Here is a 14,727-nt window from a genome sequence, read left to right as displayed (position 1 = left end):
AGCCTTAAAAGCTTGTTATATTAGTGCTATTAACAAATAAACTGTGTGTAAGACTTGCAAAGGATAGGGGAGCAGAAAATAACAAAATCCTGAAGAGGTATTTTGGGTTGGGTAGACTTGCGTCTGTTTTTCTAGACCTGTTGGAATTATCCTTCTAAAGCAATTGAGAGTAAAGATGGCCTGTGACTGGTACCTTACATTTAAATTTGTCTAGCACTATTTCAGATTTACTTATCTTCAATCTCACTGGAAATAAGTACCATTAAATTGCGTATGTTATACTGGCACAATGAAACCACTGTCTAAAGAGTGCAAATCATACATCACTGTATCCTTTAACACACTAATCCCACGCAGCTGTTGCCTCACTCATCCTACAGAATTAATACTGTCTATAATGTTGTGAATCAAATGCTAGAATCAAAAACTTTGCATTTCTCTTTTGACTTGTCTTGCCCCACTTGCCTAACTCTGTGTTTGTATCTGTAAAATAGGACTATGGTGAAAGATAATGCTTTGCTGTATTTTGAAATGCTGGTGACTGTCCTTAGCAAATTTGAAGTGCTGTGAAGATGTATACTTGTGCTACAAAAAACCTGTGAAAAGTAAAACATTTTAAGGAAAACAGGAAGAAGTCTGAATGTGAAGTCTAAAATTAGTTGATATGCACCTAGTGCCAGTTTCTGCCTCCCACTTACTAAATTCTCTAACACACAGCTTTGTTTTTTCCCATGTATTGGAAAGGTGGTTTTTATAAGAAAGGATATTGAAAGGAATTGGAGTAACTTTGCAGAATTTCAATCTACAGGACAAACTCAACAGCGGCTACTGTTTCCCTGTGTTTGCTGTTTTGCATGCTGACCAGAATGGCTGCACTATTACCTTCTACTCTTATTTCTCCTTCCAATATTCTCTGCACCCGAATTCAGGCCTGTGCTTCCTTGATGAGCCAAATTACATTGAATAATTCTTTCAATTGCTTAAAAAAAATCTGAATAATTAGAGATCATAAAATTAGAAGGAATCATTGTAATCATCTGTTTGGAGCACTTTTGACATAAATGAGAGGGTAAAAAACCTGGGGACTGGCTGATTTTCTAAAAGGAACTTCAGCAATCAGGTCTCATTGGTAGTGTCAGTTAAGTTTTTTTGCAGTGTAGCGTAGCCTTCTGGTGACACTTTTGTCTTATGTTAGCCTGAGTTTGCCTGGCTTCGAATTCCAACCCCTGGCTTGTGTTATAGCTTTGTCCTCCAGACTGGTGATTGTTACCAAACTGTAGTTCCCCATGCAAGGACATAAACTGATATCTGTATCCTCTGTGTGTTTCTGATAGACAAAGCTTCGAGAGTATTTTGCTGTAAGGGGGTATTTTCCAAAAGATTTTGTTGTTGTTGTCATCACTGTTCTTATCTCAGCTTCTTAATTGAATTTCAGTTATCTTCTATATGCAGTATTGGTCACACACCTTCTGAGTACAAGGGTAATATGGCCGCCTAACTAAATACTTGTTTGATGTTTAACTGGGAGTTACATTCACTGTCATGCTGGTGGTGTTGTTATTAAATACCATGTTTAAATGATTAGTCGCTATGGTTTGCAAGTCTATTTCAGAATAGCTTCCATTCCATCCCTCTGGTATGGATTGTTTCTTGGGTAAATTTGACATTAGATATTCGTAAACTTAGTTGAAATTTGTTTAGCATTTATTTTCTTGCTCCTATACTACTGAACTATATATTTGATACAGCTTTCTGACTACTTCCTTCTCAGTCTCTCTGTGATACATTCTTTATCAGTAACTCTTTTCTTTCTTTTAGAACCATTGTGAAAATGTTTACTTTGATGCCAGGAATCCAACTTCACTAGAATCTAAACCTCTAGTTGCTTGGTGATACCCTGTTCTTAGTTGAATACTGGGACTCATTAGGTAGCTGACTTATAACCTGTTCAGTATATGTTCTTTTGCTTTTGTGTTCAAAGTTGTGACTTGAAATACTGTTCAGTATGAAGTTAGAGGTCTGTCTCTTCTACAGCAGTATCATGAAATAAATTTTGTATCCCTTCTAAGAAAATCACAAGTAGTTGGAGACCAGCAGGTTTTCCCTCAAGCCTCTCTGTTAGTAATGACTAGATAGTCTCATTCTGATTGTCGGATAGAAGAATTTAAGCATCATGGTAGTTCTTCTGGGACTCATTTAGGGCATTGTCAGGTAAATAAACTGTAGATAACAAAAGTAGAATTGGTTAAAAGGAATTAACAGTAATGGGGTGCTACTCCTCCTTAAGTGACTTTTAGAAATTTTTTTTCTCCTTAAAGCCTTATGATCAGTATTAAATGATGCAAAGTAGCATATCTGGTTTAAGTTCTTGAGTGAAAGAGCAGTCTTAAAGCTCAGTGCTGCTGAAGGTAAGCAAGTAGGATCTGAATTTCATATCTAGTTAAAATGGGGCAGTTATGCTGTCTTTCTGTTTACTGGTGATGTGACTGTACATTGAAACTGTGTTTCAGGAAGTTCTTTCTACTGCAAATTATCTTCCAAATCATTCCTTTAAAGCAATGGATGCTCGCTTGAACTTCCGTCAGGTTGTATGACAACTGCATAATTGTGTTGCTTTGTCAGAAATCTGTCATCTTCAGTCATACACTTGATCAGACACTGCCAGCTATCGCATTGCTGTTATTACTGTAATTGGCCAGGTTTTTTTTATCATAGAGGCCATTTGGGTTCCGGTTTCCTCTTTAGAAAGTGTGTTATGGGAGTTTTGAGCAATGTACCAGATATATCTTGGTAGCCGACATGAGATGAGGTTATGTATATTAGTGAAGTCAGAGGTCAGCACCTAGCTTCAGCTCTTCTTTGTGGACAGTAAGTTGGTGCCATGTTCTTAGGGTGTTGTTTTGGCAAAAATGCTTACTGAGGGGACTTCCTCTATTATACCAGACTGTGTGTCTGAAACTAATTGCTGGGGGGGGCGGAAGGGGGAAGGGGAAAGGGGGGAGGAAGTCTGCATAAGACTGTCTCCCTTGAACTGGCTGCCTAACTTGAGAGGAAAATGGTCACTGTTGTTCTTTTTTTTTCTGTCTATGCTCCAGATTCATCTTCCCCATGAGCAACAGTCTGTCTACTATAGATTCTACTATATGTTAAGGTGTTTGGGCTTCTATAAACTAAGAATGCTTTATACTTGCATAATTACTTCAAAGGTACTTCAGACTCAGTAGCTACTGGTCAGTGATAATTGCAGGAAATGGAGAGGGCACTTTGAGCTCACTGGTCCATCCTTCTGTATGACAAGTGCTTGGAATAAGTTCTCCTTAATGAATGAAGAATGGAATTTAATGGGGGGGAAAAACATTTTCAGAGAGATCATACAGGCTTGATCAGAGATGTGCTGTGGTTTGTCTTGCTGCCTGTGGCTTCTTAGCCTTACTTTTGATGAGCAGCCACTAAAAATGATCCAGCTCGCATAACAATGTCTTCTGTAAGCTTATTATGCAGAGTTCCCTTAAAGCACAGTTCTCTACTTGAAGGCTGTTCATGAGGCAGAACTATGTCCTGTGTTTCTGTGAAGTGATTCATCAGTTGTAGTGGAAGTGGCAGCTAAATGCCTCCAACTGTACTGATGTTAATTTCAATGATTGCTCTCTGTGGCCTTATGCAAGTTCCTGTGCAGTTGTTTAGTGGCAAAAAGCATCTTCATTGGCATTTCTCTGCCTCTTTTTTTCTTTTTTTTTTAAAATGGATTTGGCATGTAAGTGTATAATTGGAACACTTTGTTCTTGAAACAAAAATTGAACCAGTATTCTGGGTATGAAGTCTAGACTATTAAAAAAGGGGGTACTTTGTTGTCCTTCTCCTTGTATTATCCATTGGTAAGCTGATAAACTGTTGAACTAAAACAGTGTAAGCAAACCTAAGGCCTCGTGATCTGGCTGCACGGAATTGCAGTTGGGAGAAAAATTACTGGCAAAGGCACAGAATGTTACTAAATGTAGAGGCTTTTAACTTGTCAGTAAGGAAGAGATTGACTTCTGTGAGGTTGATGTTAGGCTGAAGCTGGATTGCTGGCCTGCATCAAGGGTGAAAGGAGGAAAAAGCAATCAGAATGATTATTTTCTGGGGGAGACTCATGCATGAGGTTCCTGAAATCCAGTGAGGAAAGAGTTAATGCAACAGGTATAAGGGCTTGTGAATTAAGTGGTTTTTGGGATCCTGTAGCTGAACTGAAAAGAAGTTGCAGTAAGACTTAATTTTACTTTGCTGCCTAAGATGGAAGATAAAAAGCACATTCAAACCTTTCTGTAGTAAGGATGTGGTTCAGTCAAGTGAATTTAGCAGTCTGTTTTCTGAGTAAATTACGCATGTTCAAGAAATCACTATGGTGATTAGGAGGAGTTGACAGCAATGTTTGCACTGGTCAGCTATAAGCACTTTCCTTAAAGCTGAGTGGGGTAGTGTACCTGTCTTGTACCTTTCAAGGAAAGAGGTCACTTGGGAGAAACAAAAAAAACCATGTGGATCTCAGTGTTAGAACCATCTTCCTCCTCACACCTGGGCACTGTTCCTTCTGAAATAGTTCATGGCTGCTCTAAACTGTCACTGCTGATTTGAGAAGTGATCAAACCCTATTTTTACCTCAAGTTGCTGGTGCAGCTTTAAGGGAGGGTTTGTGTGGGAGGATGAATAGCCATACAATGAACCAGGTTATGGAAATTATCTGGGTTAAAACTAACCTGGGGAAACAAAGAAGTTTCAATTTGGACATTTATCCCAGTTCAGTTTGCTTTCCAACTGTATGAATGCTTGTGCTGCCCTAACAGGGAGGAAGGGATGGCATGGAAATAGAAGGAAAAGTGAAAAAAAGGTGGGGGTTGTGACAGCTGTCTGTTCCATGGGATAGGTTGAGCAGACTGTTTGAAATAGTATCACTGATGTGCATAAATAGTGCATTTGTTCTTTAGTAATTGGACAATTCAATATGTTTATTCTCTTCTCCAGAAAATACCTTGCCCTAATACCTCTTATACACATTTTTTTTTTTAACACTTTTTTTCTTTTTTCTTCTGCTTTTTTTTCTTCCAGATGATGGGCCCTGCATATTAAGCAGGGGTAGAAGTCTGAAGCCCATTTGGGGACAGAATGAGTTTAAAGGATGCTGACAGTGCAGTTTCCCAGGGAAAGGCAGCATATAATCTTGATATATACCCCCAACTCTCAACAGAAAGTGCTCCCTGCTGCAAAGTGACAGCAACCAAGGACAGCACATCTTCGGATGTCATAAAGGATGTGATTAATATCTTAAACTTGGATGTCTCAAAACATTATGTGCTTGTGGAAGTAAAAGAATCAGGTGGTGAAGAATGGGTACTTGATATAAATGATTCTCCTGTTCATAGGGTTTTACTTTGGCCTCGTCGTGCTCAGGATGAACATCCACAAAAGGATGGGTACTACTTTCTTTTGCAAGAAAGGAACACTGATGGGACCATCAAATATGTCCAGATGCAATTACTTTCCAAGGAGACGGATGCTCGGCGATTGGTTGAAAGGGGTTTTCTTCCATGGCATCAGGAGGACTTTGATGACTTGTGCAATCTCCCCAACCTAACAGAGACAACGCTCCTAGAGAATCTCAAATGCCGCTTTCTAAAACACAAAATTTATACTTACGCAGGAAGTATTCTGATTGCGATTAATCCCTTCAAGTTCTTGCCCATTTATAATCCTAAATATGTCAAGATGTATGAGAATCATCAGCTTGGGAAGTTGGAGCCTCATATTTTTGCCATTGCTGATGTGGCTTATCACACAATGCTTAAAAAACATGTTAATCAGTGCATAGTTATATCAGGTGAAAGTGGGTCTGGGAAAACTCAAAGCACAAACTTCTTAATTCACTGCCTCACGGCACTGAGCCAGAAAGGGTACGCAAGTGGTGTGGAGAGAACTATTCTAGGAGCTGGACCAGTTCTGGAGGTAAATTTGTGCTAAAATAGCCTTCCATGAAATTTCTTGATAACTTAAATAACTTTTGTTGAATACTACTTTTGAGAATCACCTGCTTGGTTTAGGCTTTAAATATGACTGGGCTGCATTGGTGTTTGAATGTGTTGCTTGATTGCTTCTAATTGATTTTCCTTAATTCATCCTTCCATTCAGTTGACTTCCTGTTGCTTTTAATTTATATTTAACTTAACTTTCCACCACCAAATGCTAATATTCTGGGACAGAGGTTACCTGTGTTTTCGTTTTAAAGTTTTGATGGCATTTGAGTCAAATTGCAAGTAAATGTTTTCATAAGAAGATTGTTCCACTGAAATGTTAACTGCTTAATGTAACTGTGCCTTTGTGCATAAGCATGTTCTGTAGCATTTTTATGAACTCACTTTTTGAGGGAGTTATTTCCTTTCTACAATTGTTTTGAAGAGAGCAACATTGTTAGTTGGGGAGAAAGTATGAGTCTGTTTTGGATTTTAGTTACTGCAGTGTTTCCAACAGAAAGCAAAACTAAACACGTGAGGAGTGGGTACAGCTGATCTTGCATTAGGTAACAGCAGGACAAACTTAAACTGATCTCTTAGACTTAAGACTCTGTTGTCTGAAAGGAAAAACTCTGAAAGCTTGGATGGATGTAATGGTCACCCATAATAAAATCTGCAACAGCAAGAAGCTTGAACATGGCCATTGTAGTTTTTAGGTTTAAATAGTCTCAAGTGTAAAATGCTTTCGTTAAAATAAGAAAATTAAGCTTTTTAAAACTTTTAGATAAAATGTGGAAAAGCAATGAAGTTAAGCTTTAAAATGTGTTACATTTATAAGTGTGATTTGAAAGCTGTTCTGTAAAGAATGAGGAGTGTATGCAAGTTCTTTTTTGCCTTGCCTTCTGTTGCTTGAAAGAAGAAGTAAAATTGTTTGAGGTTTGTTGGTTGCTGGAGCTCAAGTTTGCAGTTCTAAACAGAAAACAGGAAGGGGTCACTGTGGAAAGCACTGTTTGATCAGCTGATCTTTCTGTCTTTGATAAAATTAACTCTTTCAGATCCTAGTCTACCAGATGTGGTAACAGCTGTGTCAAACCAGATAGAGATATAAAATCTTGTCTTGCAGTATGTCCATTGCATGAGAAATGCGCATATCCCTGTAGTCAAAATTAATAACTTTGCTGGTGTCACAGGTAGATGTTGCCTATGTCTGGGTCATCACAAGTAACCAACTTCTTCAGATGTCCCATTGAGCATTTAGAAAATAGCCTTGCTAGCTAGAAATTTGTTGATCAATTGAAAGCTTAGCTTGCAAACTTGCCAGTTAGATTATAACATGGCTGTTGGAGTACATCTCATCTGAAATGTGAGGCTCTTTTCTGAAATTCTCAGAGAAACCTCTACTTTGAGGGTGTTCCGCAGTCACAAATGGATTCAGTGTAAGCTTGACCTCCCAAATATTGTGAAAGATGAAGAAATTTGCCAACTAAATGTAAAAAATATAGGAACATCTGAAACCAAAAACGTCTTTCAGAATTGAATATATTGGGATTTGTATTAAAAGCATAATTTCAAGTCTGTTAATAATAGAGAAAGAAACCTTTTCGAAACTTGCAGAAGCTAAGATTTGTCCAAGTTGAAATAAATCACTGGGCTACCTGTGATTTTGGCACAACTTGACTTACAGTAATGGGATTATACTTCTCTGTTCACGGAACTTTACGTCCAAAAGTGATGCAATGTTAGGTTTACATACCTATGGAACATAGAGAAGCAAAATCAAGTTATCTTACTTTGGCTACAGCAGAGTGGATTCAACCAACAGTGAAGCTTCCATGTTTCCCAATATGGATGCTCTTGTGCAATTCTAGTCACTAAGTGTAACTTTAAAAAATACCCAAGTCAGATCTTGGTCTCGGGCAGGAATGCATGGAAAGCTTACTTTGCTTTGTGGAAGTTAAACTGGCAACAGGATCTTCTGCTAGCATTGGTCACTTCTAAATCCAACTGTGGTGACTCATTTGGGTTTTTACTTAAGGGAACTAAAGTGGTACAAGGGAATTTTTCTTAAATAGATATTTCAAGGGGATTTTTTGCATGAATGGTTTTTGTAGTGTGCCTAAACTAGTTGAGAATGTTCTGTTTAATTTTGAAGTTTTATTCTGAGTCTTCATGAAAGATGAGAATGTACTCTTGACTGAAGTCTGTTTCCCTGACTTTTATGATGTAGAAATTGGTTGCATTTTGGCTCAGGACTTCCCCTTTTTAGTGACCTCTTGTTTTTCTGACACCTAAGTAAAATGTGCCTGTTTATAGGCTGACCTTTTGTAAAAGTTCAAGGAGTTAGAGTGAACACTTCTAGCACAGAGAAGTGAGCACTATTAGTGTGTTATGGAGGTGGATTTATAATTTTATCATTTCATACTTGGTTAACTTGGAAACCTGTGTCTTACTGAATCCTGTTTCTGTGTTGGCCAACTAATGTCTGTTCAAATCTGTGGTTTGCAGATAAACTGTTGTCAGTATTTGAGCTCCTTGTTCACAATTTCTAGACTTCGAAGAATGGAGTTGTAGCTGTACTGTGAAAGGGAGTTTGACCTTAGATGTTGTCTGATGAAATACATGATACGTTGGCAGCATAGTTAAAAATTAAATACGGTACTAGCACAGTTGCTGTCACATGCACTAGTGAAAGGAAACCTAGTAATGGGTTAGTTTCTGATCCTCAGACGCTTGTTGCTGAATCTCAGCACCAGAGTCTGAGCTGTTTATGAGATTCCTTGTTGGGGATCTAATAAGTGGAGGTACCTTGCGCTGCTGCTGCCGCCATTTGGCACTGCTTGCAGCTTTCTAGAGAAAAAGAATCTGAAAGGCTGGCTGCTTCCATTGGGGCAGTGATGCTTCAGCATTCTTTGTGCTGATTTTTAACAGTTCGTGAGATACACAGTTGCCTTAGCTGGGTAGGAATTGCTCTCAGGTTTTATTTTTCTTTTTAATTGTTGCTCCAGGATAACGTAAATCATGTCTAGTGAAGATTTCTTTAAAAGTGGTAGGAAGTTAAAGATAGGCTTTGTTTTAAGATACTCCTGACTTTTTCATCCTCTTCTAAATTTAGCAATTATAGTTCCCTGACTTGGAGTTTTGCCTTCTTGTATTGACTTTTAAGTTCAGTTTACTTACAGTTGAAATCCTAAAAAGGATTTTACGTTTGGGAACTATTATTATGGTCATATTGGGAACTGAATCAAATCTTTATCTCATAGAGCCTTGAACAAGAGAATTAAATCTTTCTGTACACACCTAAGAAATTTCCAAATTTGTATTTTCCTTTCATCAGGGAAATGGCTTAAAATGCATGTTTCTGATATAAAATGCATGGTGTGCAGTCTAAGACTCTAAACTTATTTTAGAGCCTAAAGTTAACTTACCAGATTCTTCAAGCTGATTAATTAGTGAAGTGGTAGGAAATTGAGCGAGGATTGGATGGGAGCATCCGGCAAGGGACATAGTAAGAGGGAATTGGAGCTTCCTCTTCTGGCAGCAAAGCTGCTGTTGGCTTGGTCTGTTAAATTGTAGCCCTTAGCATCCTGGGTTTATTACAGAAGTTACTTTCTTAGTGTGCTGAAAGTTCATTTCCCTCTGAAATGGAAGCTTAGGAGAGGTGAGACAGATGTGGCGATACTGGAGTTGTCGTAACTTTTTCATGTATTATTTTGAAAAGCAGTCCTTATTTCCGTTTGGATATGTTCTTGAAGATTTCTTAATGGCACTGAACCATCCTTTGGAAAGAATTCAGGCCCAGATAAAATGGAAATTGGAAGTATTCGTTAAGTGGCCTTCTACAGAAGGCAGTTGTAAATATGAATGAATTACTATTGACAGCACAATCAGGTGGGTGGGGAGATTAGGTTTCCTAAAACTCAGCATACTAAAAAGCTTGTTACACTTCATTGTAGAAATTAAACTTTTAATGCTTTACCATTCTACGGAGTAAAGCAATTTGCTGTCAGCTCTGTTTTCTTTATTACAGTCCCATTGTGCTTGTGGTTTTGGTATATGACAGACTTAAGCTGAATGGTATTTCAACTCTGGTCTTCATTTGTATTCACTGTAAAAGTCTACATATATATTTAGTGGGTGTAGTCTGTTCTATTTAAGGGAAAGTAGTTGTTTTGAGGCTATTATCTGCATGTGTTTGTTTTAAGAATCATAATCAGAGGGGGAATGGAACTTCCTTTTTCCATTTGGTTGGATGTTACTAGATTTTTTTGGTAGAAGTGTGTTGTTGCATGCTTTTCCCTGCTGCATGCATCTCGGGGGGGGGGGGGGGGGGGGGGGCGGGGAAATCACCTTGTCCTTTGTACAGTCTTATGTGGATAGCATGGACTTCCCCAGTACATACAGCATGCAGAGTTGCAAAATTTTCCAGAACACTGCAATTCTGTGTCGATGAGTGGATATTTTGCAGCGTGAAGACCACTACTAAACTGAGTTCAACTCTGAAGCTGTCATTTCCTCTTCCAGGGTGTGTAATTTGAGTCTTTTATGTCATTTGGCACATTAAAAGATTAGTCTGTGCAGTGATGGTTCTGCCATAGAAACTCTGATAGCTTTTTCACAATATGGTAATTCTTATGAAGGAATTAAGTGAGTTTTTTAGTTGTGTTCCTGAGATAGATGATAGGAGCGTGTGTGTGGTTTGGGGTTTTCTTTTTACAGTAAATAAAAGGAGAATTTAGCATTTTTCTGAATGCTTTTAAAGTGTCATTGTTGCAGGAGTTTTGAGCAGCAGGCTCCAGTTTATGCCTCCTACATGCCAAGGTAAGAGGATGGGTTGGATGACTTCCTGGCTCCCGGAATAGGCTATCCCAACTCTGATTCCTGTTGGCCTTGGTCTGCTATTTTTGGCTCGTCCTCTTTTTTGTTTAGCTGGTGTTCTTGCATTGGAGAGATTTAGTTTTAGTTTTTCATTTTTTTATATTTCTCCTCATGGACTCACAAGGGAAAGCAGTAAACGGATTTGCTATATATAAATGAGTATTTCTCTTTAGCTGAAATTATCTCCTGTCCCCTCACATCTTCTGAATTGATTTTTTAAAGGCCTGGGTGGCTCCCTGCAAAGGCAAAACAGGGAGCTATTTCAGTTGAATTTGAGCTATGTATATAGAGTGCCTGGCTAGAAGTAGCTGTGAAGGATGCTTTCTGTGCAGAGCAGTGGCTAGGTAATGTGGGAGCTTAATTCTTATCTGTAATACTTTTTTTTTTTTTTTTTTTTAGGATAAAGGTACAGTAGGTTAAAGAAATCTAACTGCTAAGTACAGAAATATTTAACATTTCAAATTTTTGCACCTTTCTGATTTTAGGCAGGGATGTCACATCTTACATAGTTAACTCATCAAAGTATATTGAAGGATATGGTAGCAGCGATTAGAGACTAAAGTTAAATGTTACCAAAAAAATAACAATCCACACCCAAAATGTTAAGCGACTTGGAATGCTCTTTAAAAAGTTCTAAATGTTAAAGGCTCGTATGAGAAAACCATTCAATACATGAAAACTTTCCTAAAAACTGGTATTATTAGATCAGCTTTTAAGAATTTGCTGTACGCTTTGACTAAATACCAGACACATGAGATCATAAGAGCTTTTAGTTTTAAACTGTATTCATTGCTTACATGAGTAATCACTAAGAAAAGTTTTTCAGGAAGCCCGGGTTATGGGATTTCTTAACTCTGTAATGCCAAAATTTTTATTATTAGAAAACAATGTGGCAAATCTAGCTATACTGTGTTTTGGTTTCTTAACTATAACTGGTAAACTGATAGTTAACTGGTGACTTAAGTTAGAAAACCTAAAAAGAAGGTTTTCTGAAATCAGTTTTCAAGTCCACTGTTCTACAGCCTGGCAAACATGACTATGACAGATTTCTTAGTACACTAAATAGGAAGTTGGATGGTGTTCTTCAGTGAGCCACAGCTGAGCCACTGTTGGTGGGAGAGTAGGGTTTTTTTGATTTATGAATCAGACAGTTTGCTGTGCTGATGTTACTTGACTACCCCTTTTCATTTGGTGGTGTTTGGTAGCTGTAAGGAGTTGATCTGGATTGTATTGCCTGCATTAACATGCATGTGTATGTAAAATGAGATCTAAAAAAAAATAATTTGGGCCATAACTTGTTGGATAGTAGCTACAAAAAGATACTGATGATTCTGGTCAATGCTTACTTTGAAAAATCTTGAGTGGGGATGCTGTTTGCATTATAACACATGTAGCACAGTCTCTAGAAATTAGAAGGCTGAACTCAGCCTCAGTCATTTATAAGCACTGCTGGACACAAATCCTCTCTTTAGAAACCCCTTCACTTTTCTGAAGTTACAGCAGAATCACACTGTGGGTTTTCACCCTGCACAGGAAAAGCTCCTTTAGCTTATTCTTTCAGGTCAGAAATAACAGTTGTCTGAAAAATTATGGACATTCTCCTAGTTTATAAGAAGCTTCTTGGATTCTTTGAACGGTAGGCAGCTGGCAGTGGAAATCTACTTGTAGGAGAGCTTTGAGAACCTATTTTGGAAATAGTGATCCAGGTGTCATGCTGCAGTGCAGCTGCAACCCTTAAGGTAGTTCGAAAAAAAAACTAAAACAAAAGGTAAGGGTTTCAATATACAGACAATATGACCATCATGAAAATATTACTCCCCTAGGATATACACCATAATGGGCAAGTTTTATGTATAAACATGTACAGTATTCACATGTCCATCATTCTCCGGATGCATATGTGGAGGAAGAGGGTAGCATTTTTGTGAAATCATTCCACAAATGTTCTATATTAGGGGGGGCGGATTTCCTAATGGAGGCCTTAATTGCTTGGAGCTTTAAGAGGAAGTATCTGTGGCAGGAATTGCTGTTGATAGTCTACACGGAGCGATTGTTTGGAAAAATACACTGCATTTTACACAGGGTTTCTTCTCTGTAATGCTGGATTGCTTCCTGCGTGTTAAAAGGATGACAAGTTTCTCTTTACCTGAGAACACATAGTTAAGAGTTGATAAAAGTTAAGGGCATTCCCATTTACTAATTCTACTGGACTTTTAGATGTAATAAATTATCTTTACAGTTCTTAAGTGTGGCTCATGCAGAGGATATTTTGTGTTATATGTGCACTAGCAACTATCAGAAAGCTTGTGACACAGGCAGGAGTATTAAAGATGCACAGTTAGGATTTCTGCCATACCTGGGTTTTCCCTTTCCCTAACACCTCGTAATGAAACTACATTTTGCAGTGCCGTGAGTGAAGTAAGCTGGAGTATGACATGGTTCTGTAAACGGAAGGTTTTCTGTTTGTCTTGTTCCTGTTTTTTGAATACAGAACTTTGAAAATTAATGTGCTAACTTTATGCACAAGACCTTAATGTTCTATTCTCACTTAAAGAAAAATTATGTTTATTGTGAAATTTTTGAGTGGGAGCAGTACAGTAGGGAATAGGATGTAGTTTGTAGCTTTTCTATGGAAGAGGCTGTTTCATGGTAACTGTGCTGTCGTCTTCCTACTAAATATCCTCTCTAAGGTCATAACTGTTAGTGATTCAGGCTGGTTTGTGCTGTGATTACCTTTCCTGTAGATAGGTGAAAGATATATTTATATTCCTGTAGATATATCTTAGAAATATCTAAATGTGTTATTCCCCTTTCTCAGTCCCTCAAATATTATTGCATGGGGCAAATAATAAATGTATATAGATCTGCAAGGAACAGCAGAGGCTTCCTCAGCTGCCTTTTTGGTGCTAGTTCCATGGTATTTCAAGTTTGTGCTGCAAGCTAACAGGACAATGAACAATGAACAAAAGAGCTTGAAAAGCTATGTGTTGGCATATTTCGTTTAATTGGAAATTAACTCATTTTATTTCATTACAGGCATTTGGAAATGCAAAAACAGCACATAACAATAACTCCAGTCGTTTTGGAAAGTTTATTCAAGTCAACTATTTAGAGAATGGTATTGTCCGAGGGTAAGTACAGTATGAGGTGGTTCTGGAGTTGATTGCTGCTTTTAGGAATTGATGAAAACTGTTGCATATAAAATGCTGCCTTACTGAGGCTCTTCTCATGTGAGAATAGCTTGCCACTGTGGAGTTTCAAGACTCTTAACTAGCTTTGTGGAGTGATCAGGTGATGCGTCATATTCTTACCTTGCTGTACAACTATATCAGGTTAAGAATTTGACTGCTGCTGCACCATTACCCTCATGTTAAGTGAAGGCTTTTTTTCATAATGCCCATTGTCCTCTCCATTTTGCAATTAAAAACAAGATCTGAATTTTTATGAGGAGTGAAATAGATTTGAGGAAGCCATTTTAAAGATACAATTTAAACATTATTACAGAGATAAAGGTGACTATAAAATTATGATTTTACTTAATTGAAATTGTGTGCTTCTATCTGAAGGTCAGACATGAAATATTCTGTGCCTTCATTTTTTTTTAATATATGATAGTCACAGCTGAGTCTTAGAATTCTATTTATATTTTTTTATCCCATAGTAGGTGCTATAATGTCATATTACTGTAGTCCCTCAACATTAATCAGAGGCTACGCTTCGCTCTTCTTTAGTAGTTGGCACTTTCACTTCAGGTGAAAAATGTCCAGAAATTTTCTGTGATATAAGGAATTTGTGTGCAAATACTTGCATATTTACTTGTGTAACATCATGCCCCAAAATAATTTCTGTCAGATCTTGCTTTGTAAAA

At 37.8% G+C, this 14,727-nt stretch overlaps 1 protein-coding gene across 12 annotated transcripts in view; it reads left to right on the top strand.

Annotated features, from left to right (window-relative positions):
- The window catches only part of MYO9B (myosin IXB), a 44,888-nt gene that overhangs the window by 4,528 nt on the left and 25,633 nt on the right, over positions 1-14,727 (top strand). For 11 of the 12 annotated variants that reach the window (XM_040589870.1, XM_040589869.1, XM_040589867.1 and 8 more), the window contains 2 exons: positions 5,086-5,979; positions 13,896-13,990. In XM_040589870.1, coding sequence (XP_040445804.1) covers positions 5,143-5,979; positions 13,896-13,990 — 932 coding nt within the window. In that variant the 5' untranslated portion in view covers positions 5,086-5,142. Of the gene's footprint in view, positions 1-1,818; positions 1,929-5,085; positions 5,980-13,895; positions 13,991-14,727 lie in introns of all 12 variants that reach the window. The other variant, XM_040589862.1, reaches the window with a different exon arrangement.

The sequence above is a fragment of the Falco naumanni genome, chromosome 4 (genome assembly GCF_017639655.2).
Source record: "Falco naumanni isolate bFalNau1 chromosome 4, bFalNau1.pat, whole genome shotgun sequence".
Classification (NCBI taxonomy): Eukaryota; Metazoa; Chordata; class Aves; order Falconiformes; family Falconidae; genus Falco; species Falco naumanni.
The sequence above is the reverse complement of the archived record's forward strand: the minus strand, read 5'-3'. Positions and strand labels throughout refer to the sequence as shown.